General features: G+C 46.2%; 1 protein-coding gene across 1 annotated transcript in view; it reads left to right on the top strand.

Annotated features, from left to right (window-relative positions):
- The first annotated feature begins 9,799 nt into the window (after nt 1–9,799).
- The window catches only part of LOC128897261 (translation initiation factor IF-2-like), a 30,805-nt gene continuing 22,212 nt past the window's right edge, over nt 9,800–18,392 (top strand). The window contains exon 1 of the mRNA XM_054162181.1: nt 9,800–9,929. Within this exon, the coding sequence (XP_054018156.1) occupies nt 9,800–9,929 (130 nt within the window). The remainder of the gene's footprint in view (nt 9,930–18,392) is intronic.

Raw genomic sequence — 18,392 nt, 5'->3', positions numbered from 1 at the left:
TGACTGCTGCTGCCAGTAAGGGCACAGCTCACAGCTCTGCTTCTTCTTAGGGGAGACACTACCCAGAGTTGACATGGCCCAATGAGGTCATGGCTCCACACCAGTGGAGAAGGTAATATTTTCCTGTCTGAAGTAAGATGGGCATCTGTGGAGAAGGGAGATGGGGTAGTCAGAGTCCCCATCACCAACTGATTCTTGTGTATGGGAAGTGACAAGGGCTGGTGGCTGTAGAAACGGAGGAGTGCAGGGCAGCTGCACATGGTGGAGCCTGTAGTTTAGCTCAAGCTGCAGTCTTGTTCTCCTGAGACTGACTCTGGCTGCTGGAGAGAGATGGGATCCTCTGGGGCTCAATCAGAGCAGAAATCCAATTTGGATGGCCAGATGTGCCCTCTGTTTCTCCTCCTTTGTGGGCATAGAGGAATTCCCCTTCCTCCAAGTGTGCATGCACACAGGCAAGCCAATCTAAATAGATGCTCAGAAACATTTGAGATGTTAAGCTGAGTGGTAAAAATCAGGAAGTAGGCACAGAAATATATATATATATATATATAAAATTGAGATAGGCAGAAATAGTCAAGAAAGCTACAAATGGGAGCAGTTTTGAATACCACTGAAAAGTGTGATGGTTACTTCAACCACAAAAGGGCTGGGAGTTTGGTCTTACACTGAAACAGTCATGGTGTCAAAGCACATAAGAGATGCTGCGAGTGAGCACATATGATGTAGCTTAGTCATGATGGTGAGAGAGACAAAAGGAAAGATGGAATAGAATAGAATAGAATAGAATGGAATAGAATGAAATGGAATAGAATGGAATATAATGAAATGGAATAGAATGGAATAGAATAGAATAAACCAGGTTGGAAGAGACCTTCAAGATCATCGTGTCCAACCTATCATCCAACACCACCTAATCAACTAAACCATGGAACCAAGCATCCTGTCAAGCCTCACCCTGAACACCCCCAGCAACAGCGACCTCACCACCTCCTCGGGCAGCCCATTCCAATGGGCAATCACTCTCTCTGTGTAAAACTTCCTCCTAACCTCCAGCCTAAACCTCCCCTGAGGCAGCCTGAGACAGTGTCCTCTTGTTCTGGTACTGGTTGCCTGGGAGAAGAGACCAACCTCTGCCTGACTACAATCCCCCTTCAGGTAGTTGTAGAGAGCAACAAGGTCACCCCTGAGTCTCCTCCTCTCCAGGCTCAGCAACCCCAGCTCCCTCAGTCTCTCCTCATAGGGCCTGTGTTCCAAGCCCCTCACCAACCTTGTCGCCCTTCTCTGGACACGCTCCAGCAAGTCAAATCCTCATGATGTGGTTGAATAGTACTACAGCAGTACGACCTCCTGTGCTCACTCCTGTGGGGGATCTGAGTGCATGGTGCTCTCCCTGTGCTCCTGCTAGCATGGTTATTTCTAGCTCCTCTATCCCCTTCATAGTGAGACCAGGTGGGGACAGGAGTGGAGGAGGCAGAAACCTCTGTCATGTCTCAGGGTCAGGCAGGAAGCAAGCAGGGGCAGGGACACTCCTGCAGCAGCAACATAAACAGTGTGTTCTGCACTCCCAGGCTTGGTGGGTTGGTTTTTAGAGTGGTGAGGCACCAAGTATAGGAAAATACCTGGGTTGACAGAACATTTTGTGATTAAACTGAAAGAATACTTTCATAGCAATTGGAGTGACAATTAGTGACGACGGCAGGCAGCTGTTGTACTGTGACCGTGGCTTATTAAGCTAATCATAATTGTCTCCCTGTTACCTTGTGCTCCTCCCTGTCTGTATGGGGCATCCATCTGTTGTCGCTTGTTCTGCAATTAAACCGGAAGCTCTTTGGGGCAGGGACCATCTTTTCATTATGCCTTCCACAAGGGGGTCCCAATCAGAGCCTCTGGCTGCTATTCCAGTGCAAATAAAGTGGCAATAAATAAGGGAAAATACTCTGCTTCTCTTTCATTTGAATACCAGTTACAGCTTAGAAAGCATTACTGCTAATGAGACCCGGTTTGTGAGAGAGAAATATGCTTCGTCAGAGGAGAGAGACACACACTTTGCTGCTGGCAAAGGCTTGAGCGTCATGGTAAGACCCACCCTCCTGCAACTGCAGCATGCCAGCTGCAGCACCCTGTGGGAGAGCAGAGCTTTCGCACTTAGCTGTCGGTGCAGGAGGCATCACTGAATTTGCATCAGTGAATCTGCTTACCCCCTGGGACAGGGCCAGATCCAGTTAGCAGGTGGAATGCAGGAACTGTAACCCTAAGTGTCCCTTCCTCACAGTCTTGCTCCCTGGAGTTGTACGCTGTGACAGCTTCTGGCTGCTTCTGGGGCATGTGTCAACAGTACACTGTGTGCCCGTGTGTGTGCACGTGTGTGTGCACATGTGTGTGTGCAGGACATGTGAGAAGGACCTGGCGTGGGGCAGCCTGCATCTGGGGAAGCATAGGCAGGCACACTGGCCTGCAGTGCCTCCCCTAAGCTGCTCCAGCTTGGGACAGCACATGAGCAATGACTGGACCCTCTGCTTGGGTAGGGACACCAGAGCCAAAGCAAGATTCCAGGAGCCTTAGCATCAGGTCAAAACAGGGGGACAACTCCCGCAATGAGGCTTGCAGAGCAGCCCCTTGATCTAGGTAATCCATCACTCACATCTCAGTACTTCATCAGTTATCACTCACCTTTCAGTAATTAAAGGAGGCTTATAAAAAAGGTGGGGGCAGTCTTTTCAGAAGGGCCTGTTGCAATAGGACAAGGGGTGGTACTGTTTTTAAACTAATATAGGGTAGATTCAGGCTAAGTATAAGGAAGAAATTTCTTACAATAATGGTGATGGAATGCTGGAACAGGTTGCCCAGAGAGTTGGTAGATGCTCCATCCCTGGAAGCATTCAAGGTCAGGTTATACAGAACTCTGAGCAGACTGGTCTAGTTGAAAATGTCTCTGCTTACTGCACAGGGGTTGGGCTAGATGACCTACCTTTAAGCACCCCTTCCAGCCCAAAGCATTCTATGATTGCCTCTTTCTAAAGGATCTTTTCCAGGTCCTTAGAGAAGTATATTACTTGACTGCTGCTTTTGTAATCTGCTTCAGAGGTAGTAAACAGAAGCCTGTGCTGCTAGTTCATACTTTTATCAGGCGTCAAGCTTCGGATGTGCCAGTACTCCTCTTTTATTTGAAGGTCTGGGAGGCTGGGAGTTTGCTGCACTTTGTTGAAAGCTCTGCGGAGCCAAGAACCATCTCTTTCTCCTGCACTATTTCAAGGTGCAGCACAAAGGACTGCCAGGTATGGTGGGCACAGCAGCCATTTGCAGTTCTGCCGTCAGCCCCCATGGCATCTTCTCTGAAAACGGGTGATGCCTATGCAATTGCTCCTGCTCATGCAAACGAGCCGGAAAAAATTCTCCACTCCTGAAAGAGAATATTGCCAACCTGCCCCAAGAGCACAGCGCATGTTATGAATATTAATACTGAAGGCTTGGTGGAAAAAATAACCCGAGTGCCCTCTAGTGACACGGCATCTGAGCCATGCAGAGATCCGCGGGATCCAGGGGAGATTCGTGGGCTTGGGTGAAGGGATGTGACTGAGCAGGAGCGGTGGGAGCTCAGGGAGACCTCGAGGAGTGATTTAAGGAAAAGACTTTTGCAAGGGTGGGGATTTATAACCTGTGGCTTTGCCACTAGTTTGCTGGGAACCCTGGCCGCCTGCAAGCAGCTGAACAACCTCTTATGTATAAGCTAACCCCCAAGAAAGCCGATTGGTATGGCACTGGTGCCATCCCTGATCTGCTTTTTCCAGCTGTCCTGGCTCCATGGCAGCAACCCGGTTACCTAGCTTCTCTGATCTTTCATCTTTTTCCTGCCTTGAATTCACACTCCCCTGTGACACAATATTTTCCATGGAAACCAGTAATAAAGTCACCAACAAACATTCCTCACATTTCTGTCATCAGCTGCTGTTTCAAATAAATGAGGCAAGTGAGGCAGCCAGTGGTACCTCACCTCAGCCTGCTCCCCTCTCCTCTGCAGCCTCAAGGCTCCATGATGGGGGCTGCTGGGCATGTGCATCTCTCTGTTCCCTCTGTGTAGCCCTGCACACAGCTAGAAGTACCTGTTCTTCCAACTGTCTCCTGTGTGAGGACTGTATCTATCCCTGGCAGCTCCTTCTTTTTTCTGTTGGGATTTTGACATGTCTGTATTCATGTTATTGCAATGTTCTCCTGTTGCAGGATCACATAGGAGCCTACCCTGGCTTCCCTGTGGAAATTCATTTACTGGAATAAGCCAAGTGAGAAAATGAACAGTTGAGCAAATTGCCAGCTTCCTCAGCTGGCAAGCTTTGCTATGTGTGCAGGCTGGACTGACATTGCCACTGCTAAGATGAAGGAATCAATTAAAATGGGTGTCTCAGCTGCCCATATATCTTCCTGATCCAGCATGGTTGCTTGGAATAGAGAGACATTCATGTGATAAAGAGAATTACCACTATAAATCAAATAACAGTATTAAATAGCTAAGGTGATAACTGCTGATTGTAATAATTGCATTTATTATGGCAAAGCAAGACAAGAATGAAATGCTGCTGAGCTGATCCTGGAAATTGTCCTTGGCCTAAGCTGTAGCCCCACCACACAGCCCTGTGCAGCAGCAGAGGGATGGGGACTTTTTTTTGGGCCTGGGAGTTCTGACTGGGGAGATGCAGTCAGCAAATGCACTTGATTTTATAAAGAGCATCCTTGAAGATCTGCTTTCTTGAATGCTGCATCTGCCTTGTGAATACAAATTTTCAAGCCCTGCCTGCCCATGAGAGGCCAGGATGTGTTTGCTGTGACTGCTGTGCCAGGTATTACCCCTGAGGAGGGTAGGGACCACGGGTGGGTCTCTTTGGGGTCAGGAGCGGTGGGCCTGTCCAATCTCAGATGTGAGGGCTGCACAGCAGAGCTTTCTGCCTTTCAGCTGCTGCCAGCTGCAGCCTGCGTTGCACTGCAGAGAGGAACAGGCAATGGCTACTGCATGTCTGTGTTCACAAACTGGTTCATAAATCAGCGCAGCAGCAGCCCAGGGAGGGGACAGGAACTTGGCATAGTATTTACCCATCATTGCCAGCCAGAACCCTTTTTCCAAAGGGCCATTTCCCCCCACTTTTACATCCCAGTCCAGCAGCATTTACAGTGTCTTGCTCAGTGCAAGCCAAGGTGGCACAGGATTCCCCTTGTCTGCTGCAGACCCTGATTGCTGCGTCAGGAAGCTGTAACTGTGCTCTGTAACTGTGATGGGTATCACAACTGCAGCCCTGTGCTGCAGCTACAGTGGAAGCCAGAATGTTTCCAGAATGTTTCTCCTTATGTAACAGTTAACAAATAAGTTGAATTAATTAAGTAATAAGATGCCATATTGCTGCCTGTGACTGGACTTCTCCAGCCTGACTAACTGCAAATGCTCTCCTAAGTCAGTGGCCCATGAGCCTCTGGGGAATTAGTCAGAGTTTCCAGAACTCAGAATTACTGAAAATGAAGCTATGGTGCCACTCCTGGTTTCATGCAAGCTGACATGTGAGCACAAGTCTGGGTGTGGGGATGAGCAGGGTGTCCAGCTAGCAACCACCAGTTCTTCTAAGGCACCTGAGTTTATAGGTTCAAAAGTCTACATTTGCAGCTTGCCACCAAAGATGCAGGCTGAAATAGTTTATTTTGCCTGCTTCATTCTTGCAGGTTATTCATAGAAAGTAAATATATCAAGGAAGGAAAAGTAAGTTTTGTCTGCATCATAAAATTACCATAATACCAAGGTGTCATGGGTAGAGTTAATCTTCTGCTGTTACTCATACCATGCTGCAGTCAAACCAGCTTCAAAAATGAAAGTGCTGGCTGGAGCAAAGTATTATGGTGCTTCAAGTGCAGATTGTAACATGGGAGGCTTCCTGTTTCAGTTGCTGGTTCTGGGTTTTTGGGTGTTGGCTCTTCCACTGTGATGATGGCAGGACAAAGAGCAATGAGGGACTAGTTTTCTGACTTGGGCTTTTGGCTCACTTGGTTCTGCTTGCTGCTGCTCTGAACTCTGCTTTTTCTGCAAATAAGCTAAGGTAATCATGCATTTTGTACCACGATTATCTGAGTTTGCTCAGTATACTCTTATCTCACTCTCTTTGTTGCAGTGCAATTTTTTTGGTGTGTGTTGTTTTTTGTCTCACTTCTGTGTTGGGAAAATAGATGGGTTAACCCACTGGCTCAGTTTAACCTGTTTTTCTTTAAACCATTACACAAGGCCATGCCATTTTCCCTCTCAGCTCAGAAGCCTTCCTCCAGCCAGACTCCAGGCTCTGTCTTGAAATCATACATCCTGACGTGTCTCAACCTTGGCCACTTTTTGATCTGTTATGTAAGCAATGTGGTCTTCTGCTCTTTGTGGTTATGCTTCTGTTTCCCCACTCAGCAGCTGCAATAAAGGCCTCCCCAAAAATCTACCTGCCAGCTCCAGCAGTCTCTCTTAAGCCCACCAAGGTGCAGCAAGGATGGGTGGCATGTACCCCAAGCAGATTCAGAGGGACCACCAGGGGTGACACAGCACAGAGGTCTGGGCACAATCATCAACAAAATCCTGCAGGTGGAGGGCAAGGAAAACACGTACTTGTCTTCTCTAAGTACCTGCTGGTTGCCTCCCACAGCCTATGCACAGGTTAGAGAGGACTTTGTTCAACAATATTTTGTAACACTAAGTTGAAAAATAAACAGGAAAGAAAATTTAAAATAACTTGCCTTTGAAACAGAATCAGCACCACTGCAGAGTGCTAGATAAAAGTAAGCAGTTTTCCTGGGCTGGGGCTCTAGACACCTGGTAAGGAATTAATAAACCCTTATTATTCAATGAGAAGTGAATAAACTCCTTTTACTTGCCTTCACCTTTTACTTTTATGTGCAGAATCACAATCTCCAGACTTCCTGCACTGATGGAAACAGGACAAAAATCCTAAGGCTTCCTCAGGACCCTTATGATCTTTGATCTCCCCTCCTTCCCCTGTTCCCCACCCCTTTATCTGATGATCAAACATCTGAATTCAAAGAGGCTGATCCTGAGGTAAGCACTGTATCTTCACTCATTTCTATTATACATCAAGAGAGTATCTGGTCATCTGAAATACAAGTGGATCCAACAGCAAAGGAATCAAAAGGCAGAGCCCCTTAAACAGGAGGCAGAGCCCCTTTGTCCAACCAGAAGAACAACACCTAACCTTTCACTGATGTTCCCGGGCAATAAATAATTCCTGCTGAAGATAAAGGAGATGGAGAAAGGCAAATGGAGAGCACATGCTGATTCTTTCAGCAGTGTATTCCTGACTTGAAACGCACTAACTGGCCAAGCCACTGGCTGGCATTTATTCCTCTGATAAAACAATGTGTTGGGAAGTGGATTGCAGGCTGCCAGGATGGAGTCAGCAGCAATGTGAGTGGCTACTTTCACTGGAAAACATTGTCAAATGAATGTCACATGCTTTCCTGTGCCCAGCCTGTGTAGGGCTCTGCCTTAGAGGCTGGTTGGCAGCAGGCGTGAGGGCAAGGAATGGGGTTTGCCAGATGCTGGCCTTGCAAGGGGCTGTGCCTCCGTGGATTTGCTTTGGCAAGGCTCAGACCTGCTGTCTGCAGACTGCAGAAGGAATCTGGAGTTTTGACTCAGTAAGTGCCAAATCAATGGTTTAACCTATTGTATGACTTAATTACACACATGCCAATAGAGAATAACCAATTAAAATGTGACATATATGCCTTCTGAAAGAATATATAACCTTGCTGTATAACATAATGAATGTCTTTGCCTGGTAACATCTTGGCCTGGAAGCTGTGCTTGTAGTGCCTTTGGGGTGATCGAACACCAAACCCATATTACTACATTCCTCCAGACTCTTTTCAATGGATAATGAGTGAGGTCCATCTTATTGGGGAAATTCACCAGTCTTAATGATACCATTTGGAAATAGCCTTGCCGTTTTTACCAAAGACTTCAGACATTTCTAACACAAGTAACCTCTGATAAATTTTCTGAGCAAATGACATGTAAATAGTGATTCTTGCAGGAAAAGGACACGTGTTTTCCTCTTCAAAGTTTACTCTTAGTACCATAAGGCAAAGGAGCTCTTGGATAAATCTAGAACATTGAAGACTCATCTGTGGCCAGGCACATTTCCCCTTGCTAAATACACCAGGGAGCCCAGGGAAACCTGACCTGTGAGAAAGGGAAAGGCACAATCATAATTTACTGGTATCATTCCCCATAAATTTTCAGTACGCAGTGATTTATGTTTCTGAATAAAGCACATGGAGCATATTGGATGGCTCAGTGGCTGTTCTACACCAAAATGCCTTCTAGCTCCTTTTTCACATACTGTCACTAAGTCTTATGGAGTATCTCACAAGTGGAAAATGAGGTGGAATTGAAATAAATTGTCCTGGAGGCTGCTGCAGGCTCATGGGTGTTTAATGTGTAAAAGTCTAGCAACCATCACTACACTTACAAGATAACCTTTTGCCAAAGGTTTGCTTTGCAAGCTCTATACGCTACTGTTATTATTTTTGTTGTTATGAGGGCTTAGATTCACACAGAAAATAGGATCTGTTTGAAACAGGCACCTTACCACAAGAGAATAAAAAATTGTCCTGCACTCAGCAGCTTGAGTTCAAAATATAGAGGACAGATGAAGGAAGGAAGAAAAGAGAGGCACATGAAAGTTCACTGACCTCCCAGAGTTCCTACAGCAAAGCAGCAGACCATAATTCACAGCCCCACATCTGCAGGTATGTCCCGAGCCGCACACCGGCTCCATGTCCACGGTGAAGCTTTCAGTGCCATAGGTTGCCACTCTCCATTTCCATTTCAGAATGAGTTATGGCTGGAATAAGACATACAGCTGGGACCAAAAGATGAAGACATATGAGAATAAAGAATAAAAGGAAGGAGTAAAGGAGGATGAGCACATTTTAAGATGATTTTGGGTCACAAGGATGAAAAGAAGGTGTCAGGTGACAGCAGTGCTGATAGTGGCCTGGCAGACAGCAGCATAGAGAAGGTACCGAGAGAGACAGAAGAGGAGTGAAAGGGATGCAAAACAGGCATGGGGCCATGGCTAGTGAAGAATGAAGTAAAAGCTGAGATTAATTGAATCAAGAAGGTCCAGAGGAGCTGTCAGACAGTCTGGGAACCGAGAAGAAGGTGGCAGCTCTATGAAATAGCTGCAAACCAAAGATTTAGATGATTTAGCCAGGTTGTGGAGTATGTGAAGGATGCTACAGAGACCAGTAGGCTCGACACCATGGGATAAATTGGAGCAGCAGAGGAAGGAAATGCAGCAGCACTGACAGTGGCACAACTACTACAAACATTAGCTTGAGGGAGAGCAGGAAAGAGCAGATGTCACTACAACTATGGGTCATCTTTTTGCTTGGGAGACAGCACATCTGTCCCTAAAACTGGTGGTAAGGCATGAAAGCAAGAGCCTTAACTATGCAGTTCCCTGTCATTGGGAGCATGAGCGTAGCTGTGAAGCTGAACATGTCATGAAAACCTCAAATTACTCTATTTCACCTTGCAGCCAGAACGATACACATGGCCAAGCCACTGCTCCATTTCCTACCCATCCCCGCAGCCCCTTGGGCTGAATGACGACCTGGGCTTGGGGCTGTCAGGCTCTCCGGGGCAGGGGCATCCTGACAGGAACCGAAGTCGTGCATTTTGGAGAGGCCCACGAGAGGGAGCCAGGAGTACAGGAAAGGCGGCCGCTGCCTGCGGAGCCCCAGGCTGCAGCCCAGCGGCTGCGGTGCGATGCGGCTGCTGGGGGCGTCTGCGGGGGACGGCCTCACGCACATCACGCCATGCACGATCCGCACAGCTGGATTTGCCCCCCGAAGGGTTAATGAGACATTTACGTATCGTTTGATGCTCTCAGCCCCAGGTAAGAGCCGCAGGCAGCCTCGCTGACATCCCTGTGAGCACTCAGAATAAATTCAGTAAAGAGCAAGGCTAAACCTGATGGAAGTGGCAAAGGTGGACACGCTCGCCCTTCTTCCTGCTGCTGCACTACTTCAGGTCTTCAGAGAAAGGGGACTTTGCCCTTGCAAAATGGTGCAGTCGCAGCCCAGCTGCTGTGGCCTCCATCCCAGTGAAGATGCTATGGGCTGGGGATGGTCCCCTTAGCAGCTCCTATGCCAGATTCTTCTCCTTGCCTGGAATGGTGAAGGGAGGATAAAGGAGTGTGAGAAAACTCAGCACTGCTGGTATGGATGAAAGCTGCATTTTAATCACCCACTGAAGTCTTCACCTCTGCTGTGAACTACATGGGGTTTGGATTTGACCAGGGATGATCCTCTGAGCTCTAATCTCATTGATAAAGGTGAGCACATGCTTGTGCCAAGCCTCTGTTTAAGCACTTTTCTAAATCTGGGCTACAGAGCTTGCAGCAGGATCTCAGGACCCAAGGGAGCTACATGCACTTATTTGAGGACCAGCCCTTGTATTGCTGAAGTCTGTGGGAAATGGGGTGCAGGCTTACAGAGGAGGACATCAGTACCTGTACACCTCCCTACAAGAGCTACAAAACACTGCCTGCGCTGCAGCAGCTCAGCTGACCAGAATGAAGGAAACTCTTGAGGCTGCATTGGTAACCTAACTATAAAAATTGCTATTTAAAAAAGTGGCTACAGAGGCAAAATACAGCCCTTATTGAAACACAAATTAGTTCAGGCTCTCTCCAGCAAGTGTTCAGGGGAAGCATACAGAGGCCTGTGTTGTTATTACTCTCCTGAAGCTTCCTACCACACCAGGAAAGGCACAGCCAGAGCTGGATAAATAATACATCATAATTTTCAAGTCCCAGAGAAGTGACTTGGAGGTAGTTCAAAAGTTCAATGAACTATCACTTCCCCTTGGGTTCTTTATTTCTCTTGCAAAGGATGCTATCAATCTCGATAACTCACTAGCTACCAAAAATAATAATAAGTAAAAGATCATTATGTTGAAATATGTGTTGCAAAGCAGCATAGCAATTTGGAAGATTAATTCAGTCCAGAAGGGGCAATAGCTGCTGGCCAGAGATGGGCTGGACATCAATTACTGCTCTCACTCATTAGTTCCATGGACAAGGATTGGGAAAACACCTGCAGTGCATGAATAATTCTCCTTGAGTTAATACGCTTTCATTCAGTGCTGATTAACTCTATTTATACGTCATCTATGGTGATGAGAGCAATGTGATTCATTCCTTTATTTCTGTAACTCCCTGATAAACTGCATTTATTTGCCACCTCTGACCCCCTCCACGTGCACACAGCCAATTAATCCTTCTGAGCCCACGCTGCTGCTGCCATCCCAGGCCCTTCAGTAGCCATCAAACAGCTGCTTCTCATTTTTATTTCCTTCATTTAAAAGCAACTGCTAAAAAATTGTGGGTCAAGGGAGAAAACAGACTGAAATTTCCACTATGATGATGGAGAAGAGTGGGTATATTTTGTGTGCCTAATATCTGACTCTGTAGGGTGCTTGTCCTGTAGTCAAGCCTCAAAGTTTTAAAGAATAATGATCAAATGTGATTGGCTTGGATTATTCCTGGGTGACTGACAGCTGAAAGGCATGACCAGCTTGAAATCAAATGTCTCCATTGGTGTCACTGAGGACTAGCCTGTGTCATAGGATATTTTTTTCCACTTTTATTTTTGACATTTAGTTTAATTTTTATTTCTCAGCTCCTGCTCTTAGTTGGGACTAGAGGGTTCACGACCTGGGGCTTACTCTTCCAACAGGCTCACTGAAGCACATCAAGGTGAAACATGGTCTTGTGAGGCTGGCAGGATGAAGTTTGCAGAGACCTCCAGTGTATGAAGTGTTCCAGCTTCCCCATCAGTACAACACTACCCAAACCCAATGGTAAAACTTTCTTAAGCTGGCACACAAAGTATCTGACTGTTTACAAGAAGTTGAGATGCTCTTTTGCTCCTTTACGAGTGGAGATGCATCGCCTAGTGGAAGTGCTGGCTGGTAAAATCCTTCACATGCACAACTGGAGCACAGACATGTAATCTACCCCAGTCTGTGAGCAAACTGAGGAAGGTTGACTTTGATTGTCAGAATCATTCTAGGAATGGCTTAGGTTTTGCTGAGCTAGTGGATGGCACCCAATTTCTTGGAAGCTCCCATCCAGACCTGTAAGTATTGCAGTGCTTGAGTTTCCCCTACAGCAGGCAAACATCTTAAAACTTTAAATTATTACCCTGAGATAATTTCCCATCATAGTTACAGAATCCTGGAGCATTTTAGATTGGAAGAAACTGCCAGAGATCATTTGGTCCAAACTCCTGTTCAGAGCAAGAAAAACTTCAAGACTAAACCAGGTTACCCAGGGCCTTTCTCAGTTGAGCTTTGAAATTCTGTAAGAATGGAGATTGCACAGCCTCTGTACGTGACCTACTCCAGCATTTGACCACCCTTGCCATGACTTTTTTTTCCCCCTTTGCATATAGTGTCTTATTTTTTACACTTTCCTCCACAACCCTTATCCAACACTTAGGACCTGTGGTGTTTCCCATAAACTAGGCAGGAGAAAACTTGGCCTTTCTGCTCTGCCCTGCCCATGCTCTCCCTGCAGAATGAGCATGTGTTTTTCTTTTGTGGGACAGGCTGGATTCGCTGTAGGAGATGAAATACCTCCTCTAATACCTGATCTTCACTACTGAGCTATGAATCTTATTCCTCTGACTTTCTGAGGGCATGTTGCTCTTTTGCATTTTCCTTTGATCATTGTTTCAAAATCTTGAGGGGATTCAGCTGCCCGCTCTGTTTATCTTGCTACCCTTTCTTCTCATTCAAGGTCTCTAAACACTTTTCTTAGAAATGAGATAAAAGCTTGCCCTGAGACTCTGACCCTTTTTTCTATTTCCCCAGTCCACCTGGATCTCCTCACTGGCTTTGGCATGCTTAAATGTCATCATACAGTTCATGTACATGTTTAAGATAGCTTACTGTTCTGCCTCTCCCTGCCTTTCAAACCACATTTTTATTTCCAGCATATCTGAGATCTTTCCTTTTCTCTCTTCGAGACTTGTGCTCAGCAGCCCACTCTGCCCTGATGGCACTTCAGAGACAGGTCACCTTGGCCAAACCTTTGATGAAGAATTTGTTGTAAATGTCCTCCTGCCACTGATGGCTGTGGTGTCTCTGCCAATGCTTTTTGTCATCATCTGGTACCCACCAAATTATAACCACAGAGTGGTGGAGGCTCATCGCACTTGGTGTGTGTGAGAGTTTGGGGGCAAGAGGGTCAGAGCTGACAAGGGTGGATTATACCCACCTTTCATCATCATTGTGTCAGGGATGGGTGTTCAGCTTTAGAACTTGCTGGCTCCAGAATTAGCATCTTTGCTCTCTCCCTATAGGCTAGAAGGAAAAAATATCCCCCTACTGCTGCTCCCACCCACCCCAAATCTAAGAGGACCCTTAAGACGCCAACTGGCAATTTGAGGAGAATAGGTTCGGGCTTTAGCCCTGTGGATCAGGATTGGTTTGCTATGATATGCTGCCTTTACCTGCTTTGGAGGCTGAATCACAGAATATATCTGGTTGGAAGAGACCTCAATGATCATCCAGTCCAACCCTTGACCCATCACTGAAAGGTTGACACTAAACCATGTCCCTAAGGTGCACGCAGACTGCTTAAACACCCCCAGAGATGGTGACTTCACCACTGCCCCATGCAGATCATTCCAGTGTTTGATAACCTTTACAGTGAAGAAGTATTTCCTAATATCCAGCCTAAACCTCCCCTGGTGCAGCTTGAAACCATTTCCTCTAGTCTTGTCTCTTGCCATCAAGGGGAATAGGCTGGCCTCTTCCTTGCTCCAACCTCCCTTCAGGTAGCTGTAGAGAGTGAATATCTGAGTTAGTCTCCCTGTGGCTTCTCCTGACTTATTTCACTGAGCTCTTCAGTTTGAGCCCTCTTTCCTGAGGCTTTTCTCAGTCATGAGCCATTGCAAGGCTCTCTAAAACTAGCCCTGGGAAAGATTAGCTCTAACAAAAATGTTCCCTGACATGGGATCTCAGCATTCCTCTCCCCATGGGCTCACAATGCTTGCTCAGGTTGCCTGCTATTATGTGGTACAGGCAAGGTCAGCAGTGGGTGCAACACCAGGTTTTGGTGGTTGAGACTGGGATCTGCCACTTATTCCTGCCCTGAGCAGCTCAGTGTCTCCTGATAGTGTGAAATATCCCCAGGTTAGTGAAATGAATATTGCATCTGGAGAGGTTTTCTGCCTCCAGAAGACCAGCAGGATGTCAAAGGCTTAAATAAGAAAGAAGGAAGGCCTTAAAATGAGCTTTTTTGCCCCGCTGTTGTGCTCTGGCATGACAGAGAGATATTTCAGGTGTAAGCAAGGTTGGATAACCATCAGCAGCACCTTGGGTGGCCAAGGGAACACCTATTGGTTGGACATGAAAGGCTTCATCAAACAGCACTTGGGAAAAATACTGTAATTTTGAAAAATTCACCTAATTTGCTTTACCCAAGCATACTGTTGAAGAAAAGTCATCAGTGCTAAGAGGTGGTTAGATCTGAGAGGCGGCACAACCATCTGCAGATGGATGGACACTGGTGTCAGGCTGGATGGGGATTAATTGCTGTGAGCCCAAAAAATAACCATGAAGGAATAACACAGCTGCTGCTGTAGAAAACAAACCTCTTGGCTTCTCACACCACCCCACACACAGTGTCCTTCTGTCCTCCATCCCTTCCAGCTCCCTGTGCCCACTGCCACAAGGCACATCCCAGAGCCACAGTTAATGGAGAAGTGATTTGTCTCATAACTGCAGCTTTACACAGTGTGCTACTGTGGGTGTTACAAATTGCTAAGCAGATTTAAAGTGTTCTTTGAGTTGCAAACTGCAGTATTTCTCCACATAGTGATCATTATTCATCCTTTCCAAGATATCGTGGGCCTGATCCTGCAATCTGCACCCCTATTAAAGTCAATGTTGTGGGAGTACTGCCGGCGTACAGACAGCAGGAGTAAGACACAATTAATTTAGCCATGGGGAAAAGCAGAGCAGCAAACTAAGTGTTTTTTTTTTTCACTTTCTTTTTAATTCTCTCTCTCATTTTTTTTTCTTTTCTTCTTTTCTGCAGGCACTTTCAGAGACGTGTGTCTGGATGTGGGCTGTTGGCCAGTACCGTACAGGTGTGCTCACAAGCTTCCTTCCTTCCTTCCAAATTTCTTCTGAATTTCTTCCTTCCTTCCAAATTCCTTCCAAACTCCTTCCTTCTGAATTCCTTCCTTCCTCAATCTGGAAAAAGCCTCTGACCCTCATTCACTTTCCTTTTCTGAGGAAGATAGCTCAGACCTCTTCTGAAGGAAAAGGCAACTCTCCTTTCAGCAACTTTTCCCCTGTGTTGTCCCTGCCTGGAGATGGTGATGCCGAGGTGGTAAGCTACTGCTGCACTTCAAGGGGCACAAAATCCAGGACAGCTGCCATGATGACCTGGGTTGTCCCACCAGTTCTGGTGTCACAGGAAGGTGTCTTCTGCTGCAAGACATAGCAGCAGGCACAGGGAGGAGCTGTGACATCTGTTACCTCCATCCAAGGATGGAGGCCTTGCAAAGTGCTTGGTTGATGAATGATGGGGCAACAACAAGCCTTATGACATGAGGTGTTCATGGAAACACCATGTTGCTAAGCAAAAGAATATTGTGCTTTGTACCAACTGGAGCATTTTTAGCTTGTGAGATTGCATGCCTCAAGGAGAATTATAACAGCTGAGTGTAGAAGTCACAAATACATGGTCTTGAGGCCAAGGATGAGCTAGAGTCATCCCACCAGGAGGAGGGTGTCTGTGGGTCTGACACTGGAATGCTTGTTGTCCTTAGCAATAGCTCCTGCCAGGCTTTGTATGAGAGCTTCACCATGCTGTGAAACCTCTGTCTCCTTGCCCCAGACCCCATCAGCACAAAGTGATGCCTGGGAAAAAGTGACCATCTCCCCCTCACTTGCTTCTGAAACCTCTCTAGGATCTTTCCTGGAGTCACAGAAAGCCATGACAAATCTCCTGTCCCCTCCCAGGGAGCAGTGCCATCCAGGAACTTCTTAGGGAGTGAAAAGCTCTGTCGAAAGAATAAGGAAAAACTGGAAAAATTAGTTATTTCTCTGTCATGTGCATGTATAACAATGAACCTTGGGACTGAGGCCATGTTAGTCTTAATTACAGCTATTTAAATATTTATCTAGCTTAATCTGTTCACCTTGCTCCTTAGTCCAACCTATCTATGGGGCTGACCTTTCCCACTCAGCACCATTTGTGTACTTTACAGGCCTCTGGGAAGCGATTACTTTGCTTTAGCTGAGAGAAGGAATATGCATCCTACCAGAAGAATAAACCCCAAGCAATATAAGTACAATGTTAAATAAAACCAAGAGGATATAAGCAGTCTTCTCCCTCAAAGTCAAGTACGTGCGAAATCAGAAGATTTCAGGAAAATTAGCCACCAGATAATCCCTGAAGAATCAGCAGACACAACCACGCTTATTTTCCTGTGTGACCTCCATCAAATTGGAAATGGTATCTTCATCAGTAACAGACCAGTACATTAACCCTGTCTTTCACCTCTCCATGTTTCATTACAACAGGTCTATTTAAGTATGATGGGAATGGCTGGAAGATAGATGAGATTCTCATGGTTGCAATGTGGAATTAGCTGTGCAGCCAATCCCTTCTTTAGTCCTCATATTCAAGACCTTCTTCAAATACCTTTCTTTCAACAGACCTAGCAATTCCAGGCTGGTTTCCAAAGAACTACTCATAAGCTAGATGACTGAAAATATGAAATAATGTTGGCTAATATTCTTGAACCCTGATCACTCCCACTTCCCATTCTGTATGCTGACTGTCTAGGGTGTAAGACCATGTAGGGACTGTCCCATAATGAGTCTGTGAGGAATTTGAAATTTATGAGCATTCTACAACACCACCACTGTAAAGACAATCAGTATGCCCAGAAGATCTGGGCAGCTCTGAGGATTTTGGTCACCTTGGCAATTTATCTGCAGAAATATTTCCTAGTGCTTGATAAGCTGAGCAAAGAGTGAGATCAATGTCTACCTGCAGACACTTCTGCCAGAGTGGTCTTGCCTTCCCAGAGCACTAGACTGGCTCCAGGAGGGCCACCCCTTTCCCATGGCTCATCCTGGCAGTGATTCTCCAGATGGAAAGCAAACATGCCGCTCTGGAGAAGCAGCCTCGTTAACATCCTCATTCCATAGAGGAGCTGTGCAGCACTGCTAAATGAACACACTCCTCTCAAGCACTGGAAAATGCCACCAGAAAGCAGATAACATTGCTGATATTACAGGTGAGCTGTACAAATTACTCTGCCAGATAGTGATGGTGAGGTGGAAGATTTTCCCAGAACCACCCTGTAACCTCAGAAATCCACCAGGGTCTGCCAAGATGGACATCAGCACTGTCCTCCCCACACAGTCCTCCATCAGTGCCACATTAGCAAAGGTAGCTGGTGATGGGTAAAGATTTGAGCACTCTTCTCAAGTACCTGGAAAAAAGCTTCACTGAACATGGAATGTAGATATGTGTAAATACATATAAATTATATTTCAATATTTGGACAATATGTAAAACCTTTTTTTCTCCAGGTACTAGCTCTGTATTTTCTCAGCATTCAACCCTCTGTCGGTACATGCGTTACCACTCAAAATAAAATCATCCAAGACTTACAGGTTTGCAGCCTGCCATATCCACCCTGCAACTGTTATCCATACTCACTGCCTTTGCATACCATTCCTTCCTCCCAGACATTCGCAGCAGTTCGCTTGATGCAGGGTTCAGCACACCACCACCAAGTTGCTTAAATGATGAAGGGCACTGCAAAACCCAGTATGTGTATAGTAGTAATACATCCCAGGCAGAAAAAGTCTCCAGAAAAGGTTTTCTAACTCATTATTCCAGTAAGCTGATTAAGAAGGTGAACTATCAGTGGTGAGCTCCTGCAACCAAACTACAGAAGCTGACCAAGGTGTGTGCAGAATTTAGGGTAATGGGAAGTGCCTAGTAAGACTTCTGGGAAAGTCAGTTAATATGCAGTATGCTTGTGTTGATCCATAGGTCCTTCGTAAGGGAAATCAAACCCCATATGCCACAGCACTTTCCTGCAAGGCAAAGATGCTCTCCTGGGAGAGACCTGGCTCTTTTCCACTTCTGCAGGCAAGAGAAGAGGAAGCCTGTCAGACACCAGCTCCTGGTATGGTCCTGGGGCATCCATTGCCTCTTCAGACAAGACCTGTTTGGAGTCTGGGGAATTTGTACCAAGGTAACATCCTTCAGTTACCCAGGACTGCCCCATTCACTCTAACATCTGCTGTGGGGGAC

This window comes from Dryobates pubescens, chromosome 5 (genome assembly GCF_014839835.1).
Source record: "Dryobates pubescens isolate bDryPub1 chromosome 5, bDryPub1.pri, whole genome shotgun sequence".
NCBI classification, from domain to species: Eukaryota; Metazoa; Chordata; class Aves; order Piciformes; family Picidae; genus Dryobates; species Dryobates pubescens.
This window is presented reverse-complemented; position numbering and strand designations above follow the sequence as displayed.